At 31.8% G+C, this 27,776-nt stretch overlaps 1 protein-coding gene across 2 annotated transcripts in view; it reads right to left on the reverse strand.

Annotated features, from left to right (window-relative positions):
* The window catches only part of CSMD3 (CUB and Sushi multiple domains 3), a 1,311,859-nt gene that overhangs the window by 798,492 nt on the left and 485,591 nt on the right, over positions 1-27,776 (reverse strand). For both annotated transcript variants that reach the window (XM_038555367.1, XM_038555366.1), the window contains exon 6: positions 14,874-14,986. In XM_038555367.1, the coding sequence (XP_038411295.1) occupies positions 14,874-14,986 (113 nt within the window). The remainder of the gene's footprint in view (positions 1-14,873; positions 14,987-27,776) is intronic.

Genomic DNA, 27,776 nt, shown 5'->3' on the forward strand with positions numbered 1-27,776 from the left:
ATTTGGGACCGGTCAAGTAGGCGACCTGAGGAGTAAAGACTACCTTAGCAGAAGGAGGCTGGGGGTATCAAATGGCTAGAGACCAGTTCTGGCCAAGTGTCCCTTTAAAATACAAATGCACCCCCTGAGAAAATAAATTGTAGAAGAAACAGACCCAGCTGGAATCACTGAAAAGGCCTGTAGATTGACCATGATGCAGTCAGCCTGAAAATTAGGACCAGAGAGTACATAGCTGGTTTAAGACTGAGGTCAAGACCAATCTCTTTACCTCTTCTCTACCTCTGATCTTAGTGAAAGCTAAAATAGCAGCAAATAAAGAGTTTAGAAGAATGAAGAAGATACAAGATGGAGAAACAGAAGAGTCCATTTCCACCCTCTCCTTTATTTACACAAGTTCCTGGCTAATAAATGCTAGGATGAGAGAGATGGAAGAACTTAACATTCAATTGCATTTAGTATTTTGATTAATAGCTGGGGCTTGGTATGCTAATTATAGAATTGAAACTGTGTCTCTAGTTTTATGGCTCAGTTGCATCCCTCCAAAATTCATATGTTGAATCCTACCGTCAGAGCTTCAAGATGTGACTATATTTAGGGATAAGTTCTTTAAAGAGGTTGTTGAGTTAAAATGAGTGCATTAGGATGGACTCTAATCTGATATGCTGATAACCTTATAAGCAGAGAAATTTTAAGCATGGAGAGACAGACGCCAGGCATGAATGTACACACAGAAAAGACTATATGAGGACACAGCAAAGAGATGACCATCTGCAAGCCAAGAAGGAAGCCTCAGAAGACATCAAACCTACCTATAATTTGATCTTGGGACTTCTAGACTTTAGAATTATGAAAAAAAATCTGTTGTTTAATCCATACAGTCTGTGACATTTTGTTATGGCTGCCCTAGCAAACTAATTTATCAAGTTAATGTGATCACAAAGGCTGAGTTTTCATCCTGGGTAAGATTCATGTTGAGGGTATCTTTCCTCTGGAATACATTCTGGAAAGTATTTATTAGAATTTGTTAGTATATCCCACAGTGGAAATGAAAAGAAATCTGTGGCTTTCTTAAAACTTAACATGTATTTGGATATTTCGCTTTTTGCATATGGCTACCATACTTCCTGAATCAAAAAATAAATATCCAAATGGAGAGAATGAAACAACAGAACATATGAAATAATGCCTAGGGTAGATAATAAAAACACAGAAATATTTGTCCCATTTCTTAAATACAAGCTTACACCTTTTCAATATCTGTGGTAGGGAAAAGACAGATCTGTCCAACATGTCTGGCAGAGTAAGCATACTAAAGGGACAAAAAATTGGAAAAAACATAAAAAATATATTGATTTTCAAAGAAATTACTATTTTAAAAATTTTAAAAGGCGAATTTCAGAATTTTATTGAATGCTTTATTCTATGGATTTATTTTAAACTGCATAGAGAAGGAAATAATAGTTTTTCAAATAATTTAAGATTCTAAAATTATGCAATAAGGCAGATCCTGAAGTATAATGATCATATACAATAAGTCATAAAAAATTAGTGGACAGCAATACAAAGCTAAGGAACAACGGGAAAAATGATACTATATCATATCCATATTCTCAGTGTATTTATTGTGATTTTTTGAGCATATTTCCTACTTTCTTATAATTGGAGAGCACTAACTCAGCTGCCACCAGAGGGCTGTTCACTGCTGAGGCTACGCAGTACAGTATGGTAGGCCACGCCACTTGTGGCTTTTGGGCATTTGAAATATAGCTAGTAAGACTGAAAAACTGAATTTTATTTTATTTTTAATTTATTTATTTTTATTTATTTATTCATGAGAGACACAGAGAGAGGCAGAGGGAGGCAGAGGGAGAAGCAGGCTCCCTGCAAGGAGCCCGATGTGGGACTTGATGCCAGATCCCGGGATCACACTCTGAGCCGAAGGCAGATACCCAAGCACTGAGCCACTCAAGCATCCCTGAAAAACTGAATTTTATTTTATTTTATTATTTTTAAAAAAACTGAATTTTAAATTTTATTTCATTGTCACTAATTTTAATTTCAACCTAGAAATAGGTAGCATGAAATATTAAATACAATTTTAGGGATGCCTGGGTGCCTCAGTGGCTGAGTGTCTGTGTTTGACTCAGGGCATGATCCTGGAATTCGGGATCAAGTCCCATATTGGGCTCCTTGCAGGGAGCCTGCTTCTCTCTCTGCCTCTCCCTGTGAGAGTCACGAATAAATAAATAAAATCATAATAAATAAATAAATAAATAAATAAATAAATAAATAAATAAATAAAATTTTATTCCATTAAATACAATTTTATTGTTTTGGTATTACATTTTGACTGTCGCATCATGTAAGATGCAGTTTTGTAGTGAAAGTGTTAGAAGCATGAATTGAATGTGTTTATTTGAATATTTTATGCAGACGGTAAGAATTACAGTGAAATCTAAGTAAATAACAACTGCTAATTCATTGAAATACTCTACTTATTATTGTAATTATAAGAAAATTTTTTTCAAGCCTATTAAAAAGTCAACTTTTCCCATTGAAAATTTAATGTTAAATATGAATTGTGGTATATGCATAAAATAAATTTAGATTTTGAGACTTAACTGAAAAATATAAAGCAAAATACATTACTAATATCTTATAATACTGTTGAAATGTTAATAGGTTAGAAATATTAGTTGAATGTAATTAAATTCATTTTGTCTTTTTCTTTTACCTTTTTTATGTGGCTATAAGGAAATATAAAAGTGTACGTGTGTGTGAGTGTGTGTGTATACATACCACCGTGAGAAACTTTAGTGACTTAAGGCACCGGAAACAGTAAATTTAAGTCAAGTAATTTTAGACTCGGAATAACGTCTACTGTTCCATTATCAAATGACCTCAAGGTCCTGCAATACTAAGGAATCCTTTCAAGTTCACAGACTGGAGGCTGTACCCAGATTTACCAACTTCTAGTCTAGTTTCTTTCCAGAACAATACTTGTACAAAGGCAATTTTATTCTTGATAATCTCCAACTCTCTCTACTTTGCAATCTCAATTTTTGTTTTTTTCTTACTTAAACATCTGCCTCAGGAAAGAGTCAACTGGCTTTCTGTTATGTTGATAGACTGGAAAGATAAGTATTTACTTGGACATTCAACATAAGTATGGGAACACAAAATCTGGAGGCTCATGTTACTTAGGGAAACTCTAAACAGTACTTATTACATTTTCTGTAGGAAAGAAGGATATATCCCAATGCAACAAAGTTGCTTTCTAGTTAGATCAACAATATGATGTTTTAATTTGAACTTTTTTCCAGGAAAGTACACTGGGTATGATGAAACTATTGCCTTTCCTAATGAGGGTTTTATACTTCTTTTACCTTAAGCTGGTTTATAGCTACAGATTCCTTCTTGGATTTTCCAATAACAGTCAGTAGTACCTGATCTCATAAAAAAAATAACTCAGCCTGTAACAGCAGATGATTTTATTGTTTGTTTCACTCTGTAGATATATAGTAGAGAAAGGAATATCCTCTGCTGGTATCTCACATGGTTAATTTGTAAGACATTTGTCTGTTAAATATTTGATATAGTTTACTGGGACTAATTTTCATCCTAATATCTACTTATTGAATCCTGTGTTCAATGGAATCCTTTTTTAGAATTAACAAACAAGCACTTACATTAGGTAATCAAATAAATATGAGTCTCCACCTAAATACCGTGAAAAGTTGAGATATTTTCATTTCCAATAATACCCCTATTATTCATAACATGCTTGAAATTGCCTTCCAAGTCATTTTTAACAAACAATAAGGGTGATGAGGCTTCTCCTGCTGCTGCTGCTGCTGCTGCTGATAATAGTAATAATAGCTAACACTTTATATAATGCTTACTCTCTGTCAGACACTATTCAAAATGCTGTATGTATATTAACTAACTTAATAACTGATATCATCATTTTATGAACATGTCGTTTCTAATCAAGGACAGTGTACTTCCACAATTTTCACTTACGTTTCTCACCCAAGTTGATTCTCCATGAAGTCTAGCCTTTTCTAAAGGTAAAAAATCTATTCTACAGATCTGCAAATTTGAGGATAACTAAGGCTGGGGATCATAGTGGATTTAGCACAGGCTTTAAGAGCAAAAACTCTATGCATTCAGACTTGGTCCTGCTATTTTCTAATGTGACCTTGGGCTTCACTTTTTTTTTTTTTTTTAATTAAATCAGGGCTCTAGTTAGCTCAAATAGGATGTGTGAGTGAATTATACAAATAAACCCCTTCCTCTGGGTGATGCAGCAGGGCATCAGTCTCAGGGCTTAACCAGAGGTGCATAGCCTCCACTTGCCACTTAGCCTGAGTATCCTTGTACAAAGCAGGCCTGCATCGCTTATTTCTATTTCTTGCTTGGTAAATAGAGATGATGATACAATTTATGGGATGTTGTAAGGATTCCATGTGATAAGGTATATGCAAACACTTTGTCAACTGTGACACATACATAACTAACTTATAACATTCAGTCATTTGTTCGATACTTGGCCCTTATAAAATAGGAAATTCTGGGGTTGCAGGAATAAAAGGACATAGTCACTGTCTTTGGGGAGTTGCAAATTATAAAATTACGTAACTATGAAACAATTCAGAATTTGTTTTCTAGTTTTTATATAGTAGAGAAAATATTTATACTGCTCATATCTTTTAGGTTGGACGGATATGTGCTATTCTTTTAAGTAGACAATACATCTTTCTTAAAGTCATCACTAGTAACAGGGAGTAGTGTTTTTTGCTGGTCATTTTGAATTTGTCATGAACCAGAAGGTCTGGAGTGATGTTAACAGCACTGAATTAAAAGTGGTAGGGGACCAGAAACTGAATTGTGAATGTTGGTCACTAGTAGCACCTAGAAATTACCCTGTTGTACCAGTTATTAGCCATTTGTCATACAGTGAGTCTTGAAAGGGATGAGGCAGGTCAGGAGTCAGGAAAGCAGTGAAGATAATCTTGGCCCAATGAGAGTGGCTATTTATTTACCAATCAGTACTATTTCAACATTTTAAAAACCTATACAGCCATAGTAGACTAATGTAGTTTTATACCATAGATATATCGCCCTTCTAACCTAAAACTACTCTGCATCCTTCATTACTCAAGTCAGGTGCCAAGTATTGTGAGAGTTTTCCTGCAAAAGTATACTCTTTCACTTCCCGCATGAGCTGTATTTTCTTAATTATAATATTTCATGAATTATTTTTATTTTAATGGAATATTCCCTCATATTTTCATATATTAGACAGGAAGCTGAATTCAGGGACTGTAATATCAGAGCCTAACTCAGTATCTGCTATAAAGTGCTCAGTAATATTCTTGTTGAACAAAATTGGAAGGATAGTAAATAAATTAATAAATAAATGTACCATAATAATCTCAAATGGGGCTTTGATCTAACAAAAATTCAGTTTAATTAAATAACATTAGCAATTTGTCTGCCTCATTCATACTCAGTTAATTACATAACTGAAGGAAGATCAGGCTAAGTAATAATAAACTTATTGTCACATGAAGCCAAACTGTTTATTCATACCTTATAGAATCATTTCCCAAAATCTATCCTGTGGAAGAGTAGGTCCTAAATAAGCTTAAAAGGAATTATTTGCACAAAAAAATTAATTCAACTTAAATTCATTTAACTTAGTGTTTCTGGAGCTTTTGAGACCCCCAAATTGACCCTGTGTGACCACCATCGTCATACAACTCTAACATTGAGGAAAAAAAAAATTTAAATCATATGAAGGAACTTTTTCTAAATTGCCTCTAATTATTTCTGGATATCTGTGAATTTGACTTAAAAAGTCCAGGGATTTTAATTCTGTGATGTTATTTTCAAATGGCATGGTAAACATGCCTATGAAGGTCCACAAGCATTGCCTCAGACTTTATTTTTCATACCAATACAGAGAATCAATAATATGATGTATGTTTCATTGCTTGTACTTTATGCTTGATTGAAGAAGCCCTTTGGAGGTCATATTGTGTAATTATTGAATCATTACTAAAGTCAAAATTACCTGTTCAATATACTTCTCATTGCAACAGAATTTATAAAATACTGGATTTTGTTTGTTAAACACCAACTTAATCAATTATCTTTTGTTATGTGCTCATCCTTAGGTGATGTACAGAATCGCCCTCTCTGGAGACAGTAAATGTTAGCATTTAAGAATTCTTAATGTGAATAAAATTCTATCACATGTATCTATACACAAATGAATGCTATATGGAACAATATTGAATCACCATGAGGAACTATCATAAAATGATGGCAAATTTTGTAACCTACCAGATGTACTTTGAAATACAAGAGATTCAAATAGTTATGAACAAAAAATGTTACTCATGATTTCATTACTTTATAAAAATTTAAAATGCTCGCTAGAAATTATGTTAACTGAAAATACTAGCCCACAGTTGGTTGAGACAACAAAGATAGTGAATAGACTTACATACATTTTTTAAAAAATGAATTTGCAATTAAAAAGTAGCTTAGATAATATTATTTAATCAGCACAGAATAAATTTTAACCTTATGTAGGAAATATGTATATTTGAGAGATCAATTTTGAACTTAATAATAGCCGGACAAGTATTTCTTGTTACTATTAATCTTGATACTGTAGATTTCTCTCATTCTTTGAGCCTCTGGGGATCCCTTTGATTTTAGGGAGTTCTTATACAACTTTGACTGAATATTACATTCTTTTAAAGTTTATATCTAGATATCAGTCTTGACAGTTATGGTGAAAAAGAATATGAAATATAAATTGCAAACAGTTCCTTTTTCAGAACAAGAAGCAAACCTGGAAGACATAGTTAATAGAGCTTTATAAAACCTGTGATTGGGGGATCCCTGGGTGGCGCAGCGGTTTGGCGCCTGCCTTTGGCCCAGGGCGCGATCCAGGAGACCCGGGATCGAATCCCACGTCGGGCTCCCGGTGCATGGAGCCTGCTCCTCCCTCTGCCTGTGTCTCTGCCTCTCTCTCTCTCTCTCTCTCTCTCTCTCTCTCTCTCTCTCTGTGTGACTATCATAAATAAATTAAAAAAAATTAAAAAACAAACAAACAAAAAAAACCCGTGATTGGAACGCCTGGGTGGCTCAGCGGTTTAGCGTCTGCCTTCGGCTCAGGGCGTGACCCTGGGTCCCGGGATCAAGTCCCACATCGGGCTCCCTGCATGGAGCCTGCTTCTCCCTCTGTCTCTCTCTCTCTCACTCTCTCCCTCTCTCTCTTTGTGTGTCTCTCATGAATAAATAAATAAAATCTTTAAAAAAATAAAACCTGCGATTAGTGAAAACTCAGGACGTGACACACAAACAGCTTTCATATCATCTAATAAGGACAGAAAGTCAAGATGCCCTTTTGTGTAAAAACTCTCATGGAGGATGGAAGTTAAAGATAATACAAGCATCTATATAAATTCGTGAAGCTATATTTGCTAAAGGAATTAATTCTGAAATCTTACAGCATTGACTTATGAAAAAATGTAAGCCCCTTAAAGACATATCCAGATTCAGCAGAACACCAGAGTAATAAGTGTCCAGCAAGTGGGTAGTTTTACACTTTATTGACCTATGGGCATTGGGTGGCAGATATGTATGAATGAATTAACACAGAGCCAGGACTCTGCCATGGGGTCATTATGGTAAGGAAAAAAGGAACTTGTAGTAGAAAATGAAACTTAAAAACCTGTAGCTAAAGAATAGATGGGAAGACCCAGAAAAAGATGTCATGGAGTAATCAGAAAGGTAGACAACTGACCATGCTTAAAGAGCATGCCACAAGTTGCCTTGTGGATACTAGAAGATTTCAACAGGATTCTTGGTAAACAAGAAGTAACATCACTGAAGCTGGTTAATATTAATGAATCAGAGCAAAGTTTTTATATATGGACAGTACATTTCACCCCATCATTATTAGGCCTCATAGGCTATCACTTACATCTACAAATTTTCTTTAAAAAAGAAGGAAGTAATCTAAATCCTGAAAGTTTGAGCTTCTGCCCCAAGAAATTTGAGTTAACACAAAAGAAACGTTTTTCCTACAAGAGACCGGCAAGTTTGTTCTATCGTTAGAAGGAAAGTATGAGCCAAATTAAAATGTTATACCAATATGAATTTTGTTTTCAATTGTATAGTTTTCATGCACTCTATTTTAAACCTACTATATGTTTTAGAAACTATTACCATTGGATATTTGATAATTATCTTCTATTCATAGTGGTTGCTTTATTTGAAAACAGTAATCTAAATCACAATCATTTTACTAGGATATTTCTGGATTCTCACAACTTTCATGAGATTGTAACATAAGGTTAATATAATTTGCCTTTCACTTTTTAAGACATATCAAAAAAGGGTTTATATAAATGGATTAAATATCTGCCTAAGAAAGAACACTTAGCAAATCATAAAGATTTTACTTTAAGCATTAAATATTTTTTAAAGAAACAATAAAATATTGGCTTAAGTAAGAACACTTAACAAAGATATGCATTGAAGATCTTTCTTTAAAGTAACAATCTATGATATTTTCCTTCTTTACTATAAGTCAAAATCATTATAATATCAATGCTATGGAGATTGATTCAATTCCTTAGAAAATAATGAAAATTTTATAATATAATCCCCATATCATTTTTAATAGTCTGATTTCTATGACTATTTCTTAGGTACATACATTCTTTCTCTTTGCATTTTCTTGCTCTACTTTGCTTTAAACCCATTGTCATCTGGTTTTAAAGTGATCTTCTTTATCAGAATCTGAATGTAATACTTCCAAAATACTTTTTTTCTCAAAAAGGACATCCATCAATAACTCTGGGTATTCTCTGTGTTGATGCATATAGTTAACTAACAACCAGAATAAAAGGACTATAAAACAGTGAGATGAGATAAATGAAATATTATTCCTAATATTCTACTTTATATCTAAAATCTCATTTCATATATTAAAACTATGGTCCAACTCTAAATACTATCAGTCATATGGCTTACTTTTAATTCATAAATGTTAAAATGTTTAGCAAGATAAAGTATTTTACTAGAAACGATTATGTTTGACTAAAGTTAAACAAAAGGAAATCAATAACATTGTGTTTCTGATATACAATGCCTTGCTCAGTTTACTAGGTTGTATTTCATAGTGAAATGTCTACTTCAGAAAAATTTGAAATGAAATGACAATTAGCCAGTTTACTGTCAAACACTCCCACAATTTCTGAACAGAATTTTGTTCTGGGGGATATATAAGAAGATTGGCAAATAAGTTTTAAGGATGGGAATGAAAAAGTAAATATAGTTAGTTATGGAAGAATTTAATTCTATCATCAAATAATATGGTAAAAAGCCTTAAATGTCTTATTGGCATGGACTATAAAACATAAATTTTACATCACAGAGAAAAATGCTATCAGGGAGTCCTTAATGGTTCTTTTAGAGACCAGGAGTTACTTAGGACATTTTAACTATTAAATTTCTTCACTATCTCTGCTGGTTTTGTAGGTACCAATTACAACAGTGAACTAGACAAGTTCATAAAGCTAGAAGTAAAAAATATATTTTTTAACCTCACACTGAAATTAAAAAGAAAAAGAAAATTTCCAGATGAAAGTAATGGTTTAGCACAGAATGAGATTTGAAGGGGAAAAAAAGTGATGTCAATAATAAAATAAAAAAGACATAAAGTACAAGATTAGAAGTTATTTTCAAACACTATATACCAATGAAATTCAACATCTCATTCTCTTAAAACTCAGTAAATTAAAATAACTAGCTGACTTTCTAAGTTTAAAATATGTAGTTTTTCTAATGTTTGAAACGGAGATTATTTTGAGATAACAATTCAAGTACAGTCTATGAATTTTCCCACAGTATGCACTCTCTAAAATTAATACTTACTTTAATATGAAATATATATATTGCATACTTTTTGAATTGTATTTAAAAAGCCTTGTCTATTGCCTTCACCAGGAAAATAACCCAATTGACCATGTCCAGCATTCCTATTACATTAAACTATGTACACCTAAGTTATCCAAATCAAAAGTGTTGATCTTCTCCTACTATATCACAGTCCCAACTCCAACGTTGAAATCATATGACTCACATTGACGATTATCAAATTAGAGGAAGAGTTTTATGATTAGAATGTTGAGGTAGGATTCCTTGTGCTTTATTACAAATGGATATATGAAGGTAAACCAAGAAAAACTGATGCCTAAGCAAAATTAGAAAAAAAAATATCATTACACAGATTGCTTGGATGTTATGCTTTATTTTTAAATTTGAACTGTATTATTTTAAATACTATTATAAATTTTTATAACACAACTGAGTTTATTTTCTTTAAATCTCATTTTTAAAACTGTATTCTAAGGAAAAGAGTATTCCCTGGAGAAATGTGGGAATGCACCTACAAAACATAAAATTTTACACTTTTATATGTGATCCTTGGATTCAAATTTATGTTGGATCACAACTTTTAAACTAATTCTACCTCATGCTTAAAGTATGTTTCTCACTCATTTTCTGTGGTTATTTCTTTCCACTGAAGCATTTTTATTCACTGAATGTCTGACTTTTACCTACAGAAATCCTAATACATTTTGATTTGCACAATTATGTGCCTGGTAATTGTGACTTTTTATTTATTTATTTATTTATTTATTTATTTATTTATTTATTTATTTATTATTTACTGATAGAGAAAATGAGGCTCAGATCAGCAATTACAATCTCAATCTCAAAGATTTCACTTCTTAGTCTTTCCTTTGATAAACTACACTGGACCCCCTGATGACTTTATCTTTGTTCAGGTACTCTCCACTCACATTTATGTCAAAACACTTCCAAATGTAAGAAATGGAGTTCTACTCCAAAGTTGTTTTTCACTTAAATTATGTGAATCTAAAATGCTACAGGCCACTATATAACTGAATTTTATGGCAGTGCATTTTCAATACAATTTGAAAGTTCAATTCATTAACTACATTTTTATCACCAAAAAACCACACAGCTGATCCCAAAACAATGACAACCTCTTTGAGAAACTATGTAATAAAATATTTTCCCTCCTAACTTTAAAATACACTGTATTTTACAACGTATGTATCTTTGTTAAATTGAAAATAAGTGCCTATAAAATATTAACCTATATAAGAAAAATCACATAAAATTATAGAAGAAAAGGAAAAATCAAAACAGGATAAAATCTGTAAGAATTTGAAAAACTTAATCTATAATATAGAAATATTCATATATTTGGGTAATTGGAGCTAGTTGTGTGCTGCAGTTCCTAAACATACATGCCAAAGACAGTTTTGTGATTATCTACAGCTACATCATCTTTGTACAGTAAGAAAATGTGATATGTTGGAACACCTAAAATGAAGAATGTAATAATATGTCATACTTGAATAATTGACACTGATGGGTTAAATCATAATACTTTTTTTTTAATAAACATCATTTAGAGGTAATGTTTTCTGTATTGGCAATTGCCATCTGAAAATCTCATTCCAATTTATAAATTAAGAACACATGATCAAATATTTATAGAAATAGAAAATAAATAGATTGTACGTTTATAATAAAAATCAAATGACAATGCTATGTTTCAATAAATAAATACGAGAAATTCCAAAGACCACAGTTAAAGAAAAATTACACCACTTATGTGTGAAGTAGAATGATTCAAGCTCTCATTAAAAAAGGTTTAATGAAACTTGAATGCAGGAAGAAGTTTAAAAACAAAGACTAATAAAGTAAAATGATATTGGAATGAGTTTCTTTGGGGGAAAGTTGAACATTAAAGAGGAAAAATTGAAAAGCATAGTAAATAGGGTTTTCAAAGAAGATATTTCCAAAATAAAGAAATTCAGAGGGAAAAGAAGAGTCAGTTTTGCTGATTTTAGATAGAAGTGAACATATTCAGTATGGGTTCTGGGAAGGGGAGTAATCTGTATATCAACGGCGTTTATTTAAATCAAGACCTAGTATTTTTAAGTTAAAACAGAACTATATTTGTTAGTGTGTTATCCACTACCTCTACTTAACCCTATTTAAATTATATATAAACCAATAAGGAAGCTAGCTTCTAACACAATGTAAAAGAGGCTCTATTGAGGAAAGCATGTTCATGTGTCCATATGCCTACTCTATCAATTATGGGCACACTATAAAACATAGCTAATGTCATTCAGGAGCCTTTAGTAAGTTTGCAATTAATTTTCATGATATTTTATAAAGAACACAGGTTAAACAGAAATTCTATGGAGAAAATAATCAGTCACTGGAAACCTAGAGTTTCATTAAAACATTAAATAAATTCAAAATAATAGATAATTCAATAATAATCACTGAGTACTCAGTATTTGAGTTATTAAGATGTGTACTACATGGAGACCTGGTTGTGACTTTTATACAGTATATTCATAATTTTTGTTCTCTTCAATTGGCTTTAATCTAGATACCATTGATATTAAATGGTGGCATGGTACAATGTGAAACAGCATGATTAGCATTTCATGCTAGGGCATGTCTTTCAGACTGTCAGAATTATGAATTTTACAGCCATTTAACTTAGCTTTTTACAGGGTATTTTTTTTTAGTTCAAATTTCTTTGTTTGTTTATAGTTTCAAGAATTACTTATCCAACTGAATTTATGTTGTCTAGGTAAAATATCATTTGGACATAATGCAGTGAGAAAAGTCAGGCCTAAATCAGGAAAGTTTTAAAAGAATACATATAAGGGTAGATTTTTATATAATAAAACTTTTTGATCATATTATAAAACCAAAGCTTCCATTTTCTTAGGCCACTTTATTTCCTCTGTATTGTGTAGATATAGATTACACCAGAAATTACCTCTTTTGAGCTCCTTTTCCTGAAGAAAAAAATTCACACCCCATAAAACACTTCCTTTCCATTTTACTACAGTGAATTCATTGTTAGGCTTTTTTTCAGTCCTGAAACCAGATGGGCAATGCTAGAAAATCAAATTGAACCTGAAGGTACTATAAAATTCAATTTAAGATCAGCAAGTAGAATACTGAAAATAATAATTAAATACACAAATCTACTGGTAGCTTTGCACTACTGCCTTATAATGCAAAGCAACCCTATCTAAAGACACCAGCTTCATGAAACCATACTACATAAAGCAAATGAAGCATCATTTTATTTTGAGAGAGGAGATCATCTTTTTCCTCCACTTAAATATAAAATACTCTATTTCTACTCAGATAAGGAGGAAAAGCCATCTCACTGGAACATTCCATGAATCTAGTAGAAAAGATCACCACATGAGTCAAAGATGATAGTCTTTTGAATTTCTGCCATGCCATCTGCTTTAAGTCGTTGCAGAAGGGAATTAGAGCCATAAAATCATGTGGCTGGAAAACTCCAAAAGGAAGGGGTCAACCTAGAGAGATAAAGAAGCTCACAACATTTCTTTTTTTCTTTTCAATAGAAAGAGTCCTGATTCCTGAAGTACACAAAAATTTTAGAAATTGAAATTGGAAATTCAAGAAAATGTTTATTTCAAATTTAAAAGTGACACTGGCTAAGTTTGGTAAGATTCAAGATACTATGCTCTGGGCAGCTATCTTTAACAAAATATATAAAAATAATCTTCTATGCATATTTAATTTTCAATTTCAAAATACGGTATTTTATGGTAAATAATGTATCCTGTTTTGAGAAATGCATGGATTTAAAAGCATATTTGCATTCATGCTTCCATTCAAATTAACTACATTAGCAATAGAAATTATAGATTTTTGTACAGTGGAATTTGTCTAAAATCTTTACTTCTATTATCTTAGGGATTTTTTACAGTAATATACAATATACTATTATAAATGTCAAAATACAATCAGATTTATCTGTTACTACTGTCAGAAATCTTATTGATAGGACAGCTATAGATAGGCTACTTATTTTCAAAATATAAATGAATTGTTGAAATTTGTATTTCAGAAAACAGTATGTGGCCTAATAACATTTTAGGTATTAACTATAAGCTGCCTAAAATCACCATATTAAATTTGTAAAGTGCCTAAGACCTGAGACTACTACAAAGGAAAGTATTAAATAAAAAAAGAAAAACAGATAAACGGAAAAGTGTAACTGTAGTAGTGCTCAGAATTCCCTTCACAGTAGCTGATACACTACTGAGAATGAAATGAATTATTTACATAAGTAGTCTGAAGATAAAAAATAGACTAAACCCACATAGTATTACTAAACATTGTAGAAGCTACATTTTCATTAACACTCCATCTTCATAATAATCTTGTTCTAAATAAAGGGGTTTTTCAAGTTAATACATCAAATGCTATATCCCACTTATTCAAAATTATGCCTATTAATAAAAATAGTGGGTAATAATCCTAACAAGGTTAATTAAAATAGCAATAGCAAACACACAGTATATGAAAATGGATTTCAGTTGAGGGAGAGCCTATTTACAACTGCAGGTTTTCTGTAGTGTTTTGTGGGACAGCTTTAGGAAGTGTGTCCAATCACTGAAGCACTTTATTAAAGTAAAATATGACATCTGTTACATATTACTTTTTAGGAGTCATAATATTCTTTATCTTGAATGCTGGGCTATAAAAACCAACTAACTTTTCTATTGCAATTTAAATATTATCACATTATTGCCTCAGCAAGAGAATGACCATTTTTGCTTATTCAAATTAACATTTATTAATGCAAAAGATATTTTGCTTCTATCACAAAATGCAGCTGTATAAACCAAATCATTTCATGTATCAAAAGAAACAAAGGTATTCATTAAATATACCTTGATATGGAGCACTAAATCCACGATATCGATGATTGCTGTCTGTAACAAAATGCAGTCTGAGCCAGTTTTTGTTGCTGATAATTGGTGGTGGTATATTCATTCCAGATAACCTGAATTATGGAAGACAACAACAAAAAATCTTTAAAAACTTTTCAGCAGTAAATGTTTTCACTGAATTGGGACTCCAAAAGAAAAAAAGAGGTAGCTATATATAATACTCAACAGAATTTTTAATATTTTATGTATTAATAAATTAGTTATTTTATGCATAGAAAGGTCAGTCATAGAACAGGACAACTGCAAACGTGCTTTCTAATCAAGTTGCATATAATAAAATACACTATGAACTGGGTATAATTTTTGATTCACCCAAATTTATTGCCTAGATAATAATAAACATAATGGAGTCTCAGTTGATAGTATTGGTCCTTTTGCTCTTCAAGTATATATTGATACAGTATAGTTAGAAAATAGACTTCACAGCAATTGATATACTATTTCTACCAAATACATTTTCCATATTTCATATTCAATGCCAAATTTCCCAATTTCTTTTCATGAGGCAAACACTCTTTTAATGTGATTTCACAATACTATAAATTTTCATGATTAGATTTCATTATAATATATATAATGCACCAGAGGTCTGCCCCAAATGACAGACAGAAAATGGATTGTATTTTGGAAGTATATTTAGTCTCCATATATTTAGTCACAAAGGTATCATTTCATAGTCTTCTTAAAGCAAGGTATGTAAAGCAAAACTTTGAAACTGTGCCATATCAAATATTAGTTGGTCATGCTCAACGGATGAAGTAACTCTCTTGTTCTATATCTTTCAAAGATTTTCATGGAAGCAGTTTCTCTAATTTCATTCAATAAAGGAGTATTACTCCTGTATACTACTCATTTAAATCCTAGGTGTGTGCTATAAAGCCAAGGTAAAATATTCTCAAAAGCTAGGCTACTACATAGTGCAGGAGAGTTCTTCATTAAAGTTTCCTAATAACTAGTACATGATGTATCTTCCTATTTTTCAAAGCTTTTGCTTTTCTTTATCACACAGTAAAATACCTGGGGTGTGTGTGTTTGTATGTGTGTATGTTGGGGGAAGGTGATTACAACTCTTCTCTCACTGCTTTAAAGGCAGTCATTCAATAAATAAATAAATAAATAAATAAATAAATAATAAATAAATAAATAAATAAAGGCAGTCATTCTAGGGAATTCATAGAAAGAGATTGGAATATGGTGAGACGCAGACATGGTGATGCAAGGGCCCTTTATCCAACACCTCCTGTTATTTTCCCCAAAACCTACCTTTCCCAGGATGTTTGGGAACTAATCATCACTTTCCATAGATGACTGTCTACCATGATAGAAATATGAATTCACCTTTACTGTATCATTGTGGGTGCAGGTATACACACAGACATATACAATTGTCTTGGCAAAATTACTATGTAATCTCATGATTCTAACATGAACAATATGGCTTCTATCACACATTCCTTATCCCTCATTCTGCTTTGGAATGCATCTTATCTAACTTTTCCTTATTAATGCCCTATTTTCTCTTTTCATAGGGGTGGCTCTCTTTATTGATGCGACTGGCTCCTTTTGTCACATCTGAATTTAGCAAATAAAAATATGTATGTAATAGAGCTTTATAAATTTAAGACTTAAGTTCTAAATTTTTACTTCTTCACTTTCAAAACTATCCAGGTTATGTTTCTCTTTGTTTGCTTGTTGGTTGGTTCAGTTTGAAAAGCAATTCAATGAGAAAGTATTTAGATTTGATACAATTTTATTTTCAACAGACTAGCATGTTTCATGCCAGATTTTGATTTACAATTTGGTTCTCTTCACTTCCTTGACTTGATGCCCATAAATATCCATTAGGGAAAGTTTAAATTACTTTTCTCAGTCTGCATACATTTCTAAGTATAATGAGACAACAATACATGGATGGTTGTAATATATTAAAGTATAGAGTTTGAAGAGAGGCCCTTAGAAGATTCAATAAATGAGAAACAACTCAACAAGGACATCAACAAGAGTGAGAGAGGAAAGAAGATTAAACAGACAATGAAAAGGATAAACTTCTAACCTTTCTCAGGGACATGAAAATAATTTCAGCAATAGTGGGTAGAAAATGCAAGTAATAGCTACTATGGAACTATAGTTTGCAACCTGAATTCACCTTCAGGAATTGAGAAAGGTGGAACTGAATAAATCAGAGCTACAAGAGCTGAAGGCACAATGCACATGAGATGGAGAAAATAATGGCAATTTAGCAGGGGTGAAAATAAGAAGACATTCCTGACAGCCTCAATGCTTCAGTTTATGAAGCAGAGCTGTAGGCAAGCCAAGATGCTGAACCAGAAAGCAAGTGCACCACAGCATCTCCCTTCCAAATGGTAGTCCCCTGTATTGTATGTTATTTAAAGATAATTTACACAATATGCCGCTGTGTCTTATGGAGCAACCAGGAAATGCATGTACATATCTCTGTACCATATTTCATATGTTATTAGGACATCTTGGAAATGGAAGTTTGAGAAAAAATGCTGCCCAGAAAGATTCTAATAAATTAATTAATTTAGATAAATAATTTATGTATTAAATTTATTAATTTAGATAAATAATTTATTAAGTGGTAAAGGAGATATTTCCTAAATAAAACTCATTGTTATTCTTATATCATCACTATGGTCATCTAAAGGTAAGCAAAAACAGGTTCATTCTAGAACAAAGTCTGTGAGAATAATCTCTTGACAATGAAGAGATTTGGTGCATTCAACAGTTACTCACTGAGCACTGACTATATGACAAGCACTGATACTAATAGTTGAAAATACAGTAATGAAGAAGACAGACAAGATCCATAATCTTGCAAAGTGAAAATAAAGAAGGTAATATAGATAAATCAATAAGACAATTTAAGATGGTGGCAAATGATGTACAAAAAAATAAAATGGTAACATGACAAAAAAACCTTCTAGAAATGAAATTTCAATTGTTTAATGTCTTTTCCATTTTACACACAAAGCAGCCGCACTCATGATTATATGTCTTAAATTACTAAATTTACTAAACTGCATTTTAGGAAATTTAAATAAAAGAAAATTACGAAAAATATCATAAATGTATAAGCTACTATTGTTATTTGTATGTAAGAGGATTTCAAACCCTATATTTTGAGTATTTAATTTTTCTTTTGCTTTTTTAAATTTATTTTATTTAATAAATTTGAATGGGCATACTAAATTAGTAATGACATAAAATTTCATTTTATATTCAATGTAGAAATACAATAATGCAATGTAACTTGCCAATATTAACCTTTACATAATTTTTAATTTATATAATTTTCTGTAGAAATAGGTAACTAAATCAACTAGTATTTACTTATTTTAACAAACTGATATTTTATAAAATCAGTTGCAACATTTTCTTTCCTTTTTTTAGATTTTATTTATTTGTTCATAGACACACAGAGAGAGGCAGAGACACAGGCAGAGAGAGGAAGAAGCAGGCTCCATGCAGGGAGCCCGATGTGGGACTCAATCCCGTGTCTCCAGGATCACACCCCAGGCTGCAGGCGGCGCCAAACCGCTGCGCCACCGGGGCTGCCCAGTTGCAACATTTTCTATTGCAGATAGTGCCTTAGAGAATATGATTATAATCATTACCAAAAATTTTTTAATCATTTAAGTATAAGAAAACCTGGGGAAAAAAACACAGATATTTACTATTTTTTAGAAGTACTGAAATCTATTTTGAGCCTATGTCTTTGATTTGTAACTCTGTCAGATGTTTATTGCTGTTATTTGTTGATCTCTGCTTCTCAACTCAAAATTAGTACTTGCAAAAACAGGTGTTATCTTTGGGACTCTAACATCTATTTTTTTCATATTTCCAATGCTCTAAAATCATTCAAACCTAATGACCTGTCTTCCCTCATTTTTAGTACCCAGAAGCACAGTCAAACCTCAAGCCCATAATTATTCAAATCATCACCCAAGTGACTCAAAAACCTCACCCTCCTAACACAGTTCTCCTGCACTCTTCTAATTTTACTTTTTTCTCTCTTTTGCTCTCTCTGTCTCCCCCTTTTTTACCTCCTTTGACCTACTTCTTTCTCTGGCACTGAGATAAGATTTATTCCTCACGTTTTCTCTGTTCTCCAAGATTTTGTAAAATCAATCGTCCTACTTTGAACTGTAAATAATTCCTAAAATTCATTCTTGCATCTTAATTAACTCAAGGCCTTTTTATGAACTTCTCTTTAAGGCTAAAATATCTATCTCTCTTTATATATATATATATATATATATATATATATATATATATATATATATAGTTTTACCTTCATTTGCTTAATCATTCTCAGAGAAGCCAGCCTTAGGATTTCAAGGTTGAGATAAATACCAAATAGCATCTGTCCTCACAGAGAACCTTAGCACAATCTTATTACATCATTCATTATTTTGTATGGTAGTAAGTTTTCCATCCTCTCTATTGAATTCCTGGTGCTAAACACAATGATTGATGAATAGTGGGTGTACACTGATGTTATTTATCAACAAAATACAAAAGTATAACTGGGCACATGGCCTCTTTTAGTACTTATGTATTTGCAGTTTCCTATATTTAGTCAGTAATTATATTTCATACTATTAACATATGCTCTAGTGGTCTTCTTTATTCAAAATACATCTAAGCTTCTATTTTCTTCATAAGTCTTTAATTCCCTTAACCGGAAGTTATCCCTCTGTTCCTTGATCGTCAAAAACAGTTGTTAAAACTCTTATGACAGTTATCACAACTTTCATATGATTATATTCTATAAATAAGGAATTGGAAGCAGGAACCACAATGGTTCAATTATCCTTGAATGCATAAGCATATTTCAAATTATAGATAATGAACAGATGTTACTCATATTAAGTAACATCCTATCACAAAATTTCTCAAAGTGTGTTCTAGTGAATATGAGCCACCAAAACGGACTTTGGGGATAAGAGAAGGTACCTCAGTCAAAAGGACTTCGAATTGTTGTTTTGTAACCATATCCCCTTCTCCAGATTCTTATTTTTATTATTTATTTTTGTTTATTTATTTATTTATTTGTTTGTTTGTTTGTTTGTTTATTTATTTTTAGTATTAACTCAGAATTTCAACTATCGGTCTCCCATTCCCATGCTTTGGGAATAAAATCAAATACATGTAGTACAATTGTTTCACAGAACGCTTTCAGAAATCACTAATTTTATATTTTCATTTATGTCTGGATAGAAATGCATTTCATAGTCCCAGAAAAAATAAAACAGCATCTTTAAAAATAGTCAAACAAGAAAAACTCATAAACTTTCTATTATTTCGACAGCTTATTATAAGCTAGAAAAATTATTTTCACAACAAAATTAATCTATTTCTGAGATAACATTAAAGGCACTAATCTTCCATGCCATGGAATTGATGAGTACTCTGTGTGTAGACTGTACAGATATTCACACTGACCAGGTTGACCAGGTTGTGCTTTTTATTTTTTTAAACACAGATGTCTATGTTCTTGACTAGATATTTAAAAGTCACTGAACTGCAGAACACAAAATCCTATGTGGTTTTAACAAGACCATTAAGAAGCTAAGCATTGTATTATGCAGTCCAATTATTCAGAAGCCAGATGTTATAAAGTATTTACAAAGCAAATGAGAAAAGTGGCTACACTAAATATTCTTCTCTTTCTATCCCCTCCCCCCTTTACTCAAACTACCACTTGCTTATCCCCATCTCTACCCTGACTCTCGTTTCCCGTGTATCCCCTAATTCTCTGATCTATCTTTTAGATATTTTTCTAATGAAAACTAGATGCTGTAGAATAGTGTTACTTTTATTTAAACACGTGCTTCAGGAAAATCTCTGTATTTCAAATATAATGTGTGTGTGTCCAACTACCAAAATTTAATGAGGATGAAATAGAAAAGTTTAATAGTACTATAATCATTTCAAAATTGAGTTTGTAATTAAAAACTAGAAAAAAAATCTCCACATCCAGATGTTTTTTTAATAGAGATTATACTAAACATATAAAGAATTAAAAGCAATTTTACCCATTCTTTTCCAGAAAATAGAAGAGATGGGAACGCTTCTCAATTCATTTTACAAAGTGAGTATTACACTGATAATCAAGCCAGACAAGGTCAGTATTAAAAAAAAAAAAAAAAAAAAAAAGGGATGCCATGGGTGGCTCAGCAGTTGAGCATCTGTCTGTCTTTGGCTCAGGGTGTGATCCTGGAGTCCTGGGATCCAGTCCCACATCAGCTTCCTGCGAGGAGCCTGCTACACTCTCTGCCTATGTCTCTGCCTCTCTCTCTCTCTCTCTCTCTGTGTGTCTCTCATGAATAAATAAGATATTTTTCAAAAAGAAAATAAACAAAGAATTTAAAATGACAAATAAAAAACTTCAGACCAATATCCCTCATGAACTTAGATACAAAAACCCTCAATAAAATATTAGCAAGTTGAATCCATCAAGGTATAAAAAGAATTACACACCATGACCTAGTGAGATTTATTCAAACTATATAAAGCAGACTCAATCTTTGAAAATCAATTAATGTAATTCACCATATCAACAAGCTGTAAAAGAAAATTTAATGATCAAATGAATTGACACAGAAAAAACATTTCACAAAATCCAACATCTATTCATAATAAAAACTTGCAGCAAATTAGGAAGAGAGGGACCATCCTCAACTTGACAAAGAGCATATACAAAAACCTATAACATCATACTTAATGTTGAATTACTGAATTTTTTTTTATTAAGATCAGGAACACAGCACATGATTCTTATTCAACAGTGTGCGAGAAGTTCTAGTAAGTCAATAAGGCATGGAAAGGAACTTAAAAGGAGTATATCTTGGAAAGAAAGAACCTGTCCCTACTCAAGATGACATGATTATTTATGTAGAAAAGCCCAAGAAATTTACAAAATAAACTCCTAGATCTAATAAGTGCATTCATCCTGGTCACTGGATATAAGATAAATTAAAACACACACACATGCACACACACACACAGACACACACACAAACCACTCAATTTCTAAATAATAACAATGAACATGTGGATATTGAAAAAATACAATTTTTAAAAATGTTTTGCATGTTTTTTTAAAGTTTTATTTATTAATTCATGAGAGACACAGAGAGAGAGAGAGAGAGGCATAGACACAGGCAGAGGGAGAAGCAGGCTCCATGCAGGGATCCTGATGCGGGACTCGATCCCAGGAGTCTGGGATCATGGCCCAGTCCAAAGGCAGGCGCTAAATCACTGAGCCATGCAGGGATCCCCCCCAAAAAAATACAATTTTTGAATAAAAATAAATACTTAGGTATAAATCTAGTAAATCATTTATAGGGTCTGTACCAGGAAAATTTAAAAATGTAATAAACAATAAAACACATAAATAAAATATATGCCATGTTCCTGAACTGAAGACTTCTCATCATTAAGATATTAATTCTCCCCAAAATAATCGATAGTTTTTTTTTAAATATGTTATTTATTTATTCATAAGAGAGAGAGAGAGAGAGAGAGGAGAGACATAGGCAGAGGGAGAAGCAGGTTCCCTGCGGGGAGCCTGATTTGGGACTCCATTCCAGTACCTCAGGATCAAGACCTGAGCCAAAGGCAGATGCTCCACCACTGAGCCACCCAGGCACCCCATAATCTATAGTTTTCATGCAATTTCTATTGAAATGCCAGGAAATTCTCTTTGTAGACATACATAAAGTAATTATAAAATTAACATGGAAAGGTATAGGTTAAAACAAATTTGAAAAAGAAGAAAAAAGTCCGGGTAAACAATAGCCTTTTCAACAAATGATGTGAGACAATGAAACAACCATAAGAAAAAAATAATAATAAACCTCAGTCTAAAGTTCACATGAAAAAATTAAATATCTATTTATGATTTTAAAAAGTCCCAGCAAACTGATAAAATATTCAATCTGATAAAGGACATCCATAAAAAAAGTACAGCTAATGTATTCTGGTAATTCTTAAAGGTGAATAATTCAGTGCTTTCCCTGTAGATCAAAAACAAATTATAGATGTCCACTCTCACCATGAGTTGGAAGTTCCTACTAGTGCAATAAAGCAAGATGAGTAAAAGGCATACTGATGTTAAACAGTAAAATTGTCTTTGTTTTCAGAGGACATTACTATCTATGTAGAAAATCTCTATAAATCTACAAAATGCTTTAACAAGATCTCAGGATAGAAATGAATATATGAAAATCAATTGCATTTCCGTATCTTAGCAATGAACAATTGAAAATTGAATTCTTAAAATAAAGTGCCACTTATACTATCATACAAATAATTGAAACAGGAATAAATATAACAAAAATACATGCCATTTTAACATGCTTTAAACTGAAAATAATAGATAAATCATATTATATACTTAGGTAACCTACTTGGATAAAGAGATATGCCCACATTCATTGTAGACTCAATATAGTTATGATGCTATTTCCCACAATTATTATATAAATTTAGTAAAATTCTTGAGAAAATCTCAGTGGAAATGGATAAGATGATTCTAAAATTCATGTGGAAATATAAAGTACATAGAATAACCTTTTTTTAAAGAACTTGATTAGGTGATTCATACTAGTTGATTTTAGACTATAAAGCCACAGTAATAATGATGAGGTGCTGCTGATCTGGTATATATACAGGTAAATAGAAGAGAATAGATAATCTAGAAATAAATCTACAATTATATGACCTATTGATTTTTAACAAAGAATTCAGGTAACTGAATGAAGAAAGAATATCCTTTCAACAACTGTGCAGAAACTAATATCTTAATACAAAAATAATAAGGAAAAATGTCTCAACCCATATACAAATATTCACTCAAAATGGATTACAGGCATGTATGTAAATGCAAAATACTAAAACTTCCAGAAAAATGCATAGGACAAAGATCTGTGGACTAGTGGGAGATTTCTTAGGTAAGAGACAAAAAGCATGAATAATTTAAAATAAAAGATAAGTTGGGCTTCACATTTTAAGTCTTGCTCATGAAAATACACCATTAAGAAACTTAAATAGCAAGCCGTAGGCTAGGAGAAAATATTTCTGATGCACATATTTAAAAAAGCAATGTATCTATAACACAGAAAGAATTTTCAAAATTAGTAAGACAACAGATGACTCAACAAAAAATAGGTAAAAAGTTTTAACACTTCACTAAGAGATACAAAAAACAAGCCCATGAAAAGAAGCTCAAATTAAAATTAGATACTACTATCCACTTAGGAAAATGACTAACACAAGTTTTTGTCTTCATTATATCTTCATCTTCATTCATAATTACCACAAATTGACAAGTGGTGAATAAATAAATATATTTGTTACATTCATGCAATTATGCTTTATGGACCAATAATAATAAATCAATAGCTACTGATACTTTTAACAATATACATGAATCTCACAAGCATTGTTAGTGAAAAAATCAATATACTACATACTATGTGACTATGTATTGTACAGCTTTTATTTATATGACATTCATAGAAAAAGAAACAACAGTGGCTACCAAAGCTGGAGGTAAGAAGAGAGAAGTGACTAAAGAGGAACAGAAAGAAAATTTGGGGGCGAGGGAAACATTTGATACATTTATTGTGGCTACAAGACTGCATATGTTTGTAAAAATGCATAATATTGCATGTCTAAGAAGGTTGAATTTTAATGTAAATTATCTTCCACAAACCTGCCTTTAAGAAAAATAATTTTAAGAGATTTTGGCTTGCCTGTCAATAACATTAACAATTTATATGTATATTTCTTGCTTGGGAACAAATAATTGGAACAAAATAAATGTATTCTCTCAAAGGAAAGGACAAGAAGTCATTTTAAATTCTTTGAAAAAGATCATCCTCTTTATGACGAGAAATTAAACCTCAAGTATCATTTTATATACATACATATATATAAATATTCAACTATATTCATGCATGTATTCAAGGATCTATTCAATATATATTCAAGTATATATTCAAACTATGAATATTCTAAATTGTTTTTCCTTGCACAAAAAATTAATACTTTCATTTTGAACCATAATTATTACATCCTTAATCTCTTTATTGCCAATGCATTTTTTTTTCTTCTAGGCCTCTTGAATTGATATTGATACCAGGAAAATGGTCAAAAAAGCAAATATTTGAAAAAGAAAAAAATGTAAATTAGCCAGCCATTTACTTTATCTGCTTGAGTCCAATAATTTAATTTATCTTTCTCACTGAACTAACTAAATAGAGAGTTATGTTGGACCTACACTTCATTTTTTCCCATGTCACAATTTTTTGAAACATAGCAGCTAAAGAACCTAGGAAATGTTGATTGAATATAAATAATCAGTGTATGTATACCCAAGTGGTGGTTACAGTATAACTCCTAACTTTCCCATTATTTTTCTTTGGTATTGTAAGCATAACAATAAAGGAATACTTTTGAATCAATGATAGAATTTTTACTTATAGTTTCATAACTAAACAGAGCTCTTATTTCTACCTTCTAAGAAATGGAAATTGAATAATTTCAAATTTACTCAGTGAGATGTAAATATCTTCAAAGAATCAGTCGAGAGCATCACTGATCTACCTTTCCAAATACCATCCATATATAAAGTATTATGCAAGAAAAATAAAAAAAACATTGAAGATTATTGTACATAAATGAGATAGGATATAGCTGCACAGTCCAAAGAAAGTACACCTCATTTCCACTCCACTTTCCTTTCCTTCTCTCTCCCCTCTGAAAATCACAGAAACAAATCAAAATAAACAAAATAAAAACATTTTGATTAGAGTCTCTTTAAAGATAGCACAATATTATTCCTATTTATATAGATTATCTCTATTTCACAGATAAGTGAAATATACAAGTAATATTATAAGTACATAAGTAAATATACAATCCACACAGCTCGTTAACTACAATTAAGGGGGATATTAAAATTTTTGCAAATTCTCTAATATTCTCATTTCTCTACCTAATATATTTACATAGACATGGTACCAAATGAACTACTCACACTTTTGGCCAAGTTAATATTAGTAGTACTAACATACAATATATATTGAGAGCTAGTTACTGTATACTGCATATTATACCGGAATACTCACTTAATTCTAGAAAGTAATACCTATGTAGCATTAAATGCATTGATGTTGAGATTTTAATTATGGTGGAATGCTGTGTAATATGTAAATTTGTAAATACTGCTATTTATTGGTTGGAAAAACTTTACAGTGTTTATTCCAGCCATCCTAAGAGAAAGGGTCATTACAATTTATAGTTCCATAATCCAGATAGTATTAAACATTTGTTAGACTTGTATAGTGTCTGATCGTTTAAGACTATGTTTATAATCAGCTTTCAGAATGCTTAAACTGAGTAAGGTGTATCTGTAGTGTCCAAAGCAATTACTTTAGTACATGTTCAATGTTATTGTTGTTGTTTTTTTTTATTTTAGATGTATTACTTTCTTCCCTTTTATTTATGTCATTGTCAAGCATGTGATTTCACAAAAATCTGCCTGATAAATGATAATTTCTACATCATTTACCTTTTTATTTTCCTGTATTAGTCTCTGTAATTTTGCTTCCTCTCAGTTTATTTTATAAGCAGTCAAGTTTTAGATGACCTCAAATCTGGTGTTCTGTATCACACTGAAGACTTTAAAATATAATTTCATCTGAAAAAAGTCACTTGGAGCATAATAATCTCTTTTTGCTATGTTTTTTAATTTTGATATTAATTGAGAATCAATATGAATAAAACTCCAAAACTCCAAATTCTCACATTCCTTTTGCTTTGGACATCAGAGAAGGATCGAATGAGGTATCATTTCTGACCAAAAACATAGCAAAGCAAAACAAAAATCTAAAACCATGTTTTATTAATTTCACAGTAAAAAATGCAAACATACGAAAAAGTTGAAGAAACTATAATAAAGGAATGGCTTATAGAGTTGAGCCAAACTGTGGAAGGAGCCTCGGTGTCCATCGAAAGATGAATGGATAAAGAAGATGTGGTTTATGTATACAATGGAATATTACTCAGCCATTAGAAATGACAAATACCCACCATTTGCTTCAACGTGGATGGAACTGGAGGGTATTATGCTGAGTGAAGAAAGTCAATCGGAGAAGGACAAACATTATATGTTCTCATTCATTTGGGGAATATAAATAATAGTGAAAGGGAATATAAGGGAAGGGAGAAGAATTGTGTGGGAAATATCAGAAAGGGAGACAGAACATAAAGACTCCTAACTCTGGGAAACGAACCAGGGGTGGTGGAAGAGGAGGAGGGTGGGGGGTGGGGGGGAATGGGTGATGGGCACTGAGGGGGGCACTTGACGGGATGAGCACTGGGTGTTATTCTGTATGTTGGCAAATTGAACACCAATAAAAAATAAATTTATTATAAAAAAAGAGTGTACTCTGCAAAGAATATTGGACTTTTTAAGTGTGGGCATCACATAAGGCTCAACAACAGACAAAGACAGCTTTGCAGAGCAAATGCTCACTTCTCTGGCAGGATCTGCTCATTTTACTTCTTTGGGACTTTCAAAGAACAAGTGCCATCTGTGTGAGATAAAATGCTGTTGGAGGATTGAAGATCCTTATTCATAATGGTTATATCTTAATGGTCATGCCAAATTGATGTGTTCCAAAATTTATCCAGGATTAAAACATCCTGATAGACTGAGGCTGCTGCTGTGTCTCCAGATTTTTCTTCATGTGCGTATCACTTTTGATATGCCAACAGGAACCATGTCATTACCAGGAGAGTGAGAAT

The sequence above is a fragment of the Canis lupus genome, chromosome 13 (genome assembly GCF_011100685.1).
Source record: "Canis lupus familiaris isolate Mischka breed German Shepherd chromosome 13, alternate assembly UU_Cfam_GSD_1.0, whole genome shotgun sequence".
Lineage (NCBI taxonomy): Eukaryota > Metazoa > Chordata > Mammalia > Carnivora > Canidae > Canis > Canis lupus.